Source organism: Lottia gigantea (genome assembly GCF_000327385.1).
Source record: "Lottia gigantea unplaced genomic scaffold LOTGIsca_10, whole genome shotgun sequence".
NCBI lineage: Eukaryota > Metazoa > Mollusca > Gastropoda > Lottiidae > Lottia > Lottia gigantea.
The window spans coordinates 1,705,581-1,706,895 of record NW_008706747.1 but is presented as its reverse complement, the minus strand read 5'-3'; the positions used below and the strand labels follow the sequence as shown (position 1 = coordinate 1,706,895).

The 1,315-nt window shown below is 30.6% G+C and overlaps 1 protein-coding gene across 1 annotated transcript in view; it reads left to right on the top strand.

Annotated features, from left to right (window-relative positions):
* Positions 1–811, top strand: part of LOTGIDRAFT_156098 (hypothetical protein) — a gene marked incomplete at both ends in the record, with an annotated part of 43,323 nt that extends 42,512 nt beyond the window's left edge. The window contains 2 exons of the mRNA XM_009046119.1: positions 152–271; positions 662–811. Of these exons, the coding sequence (XP_009044367.1) occupies positions 152–271; positions 662–811 (270 nt within the window). The remainder of the gene's footprint in view (positions 1–151; positions 272–661) is intronic.
* Positions 812–1,315: the final 504 nt, after the last annotated feature.

Genomic DNA, 1,315 nt, shown 5'->3' with positions numbered 1-1,315 from the left:
TCAAATGAGGCAAGCAAAGTTTTCTATAGGAAGGGAAATAACTCTTGATTTAAGTAAATTCAGACCACAATGTTATCACCTCCTGTAGAGAGGTTACTAACATGTATTTCTATATTTGATCAAGATAATAATTTCAGGCATTAAATTTCAGGTTGATCTAGAGAAAGAGATCTGTGAAAGAGTAACCAAATATCAACATTTATTTGAACCTAAAATACCTACTGGTGGTAAAATAGAGAATGATTACAATAAACCTTATGAAATGGCACAGGTGAGATTTTATATTTACTCTGGTTTTTAACAGAAGTTCAAAAATTCTGGTCAAATTGCAGTTCATATCCTAATATTTGTTTGTTACCATCCCTATTGTTTTTTAGTGCTCAGTTGGTAGTGAGTTGGATTTTCATCTGCTAGGTAATTAGGTGCTGGGGGTTTGAATCCCCTTTAAACTTGAAAATTTGTGATACCATGGCAAGTGCATCTTAGAGTTTGGTTTAGCTTTGTCTTTCCATATATGCCATGATTATGAAAATGATATTAAATGGGCATGATATAGACGTAAACACATCTATTACATCATGACTATTTGAAGCTCCACTCATTGAAATTAATTAAGAACCCTGATGTGCCAAAGTTTTCTAATTGAGCTTTTTTTTTTCAGGCAAATATTCAGAGATGCCAGTTATTGGTAGATCAGTTATTAGAAGCGAAGTCGTCTATGTTGAAAGTTTTAGACCACAAACCTAAAATCCAGGAAATTGTGAATAAACACATGAGTAAACGACCCATTAAAAAGAAAGAAAGACCCTAAAACTCGTCTAGGGTCTACTTTCATTTTATATTTATAACAATTTAATCATTTCATTATATAAGGCATGTTTGTTTTCATTCATAATCACTTTCATATGTTATAGATTATAAAAAATCCCATTTCATTTCATTAACCAAAAGATGCAAAACAGTAGTATGATGTTTGTGAAAATCTATTTCATTTCATGGGCTTTATAAGATGCAAAGGAATCCATTTTATTTCATAAGCCCATGATGTACTCATTAGAAAGATATAAAAAAAAAATCAATTTCATTTCATCTGCTGACACAGTATATAAAACATTTTATTTCATTTGAAAACACAGTATATTAAACTCCATTTCATTTGCTGACACAGTATATAAAACTCCATTTCATTTCATTTGCTGACACAGTATATAAAACTCCATTTTATTTCTTTGCGGACACAGTACATAAAATCCCTTTTCATTTCAATAGCTGACGACAATAAAATAACTCAATCATGACCCTATTCCATTTCATT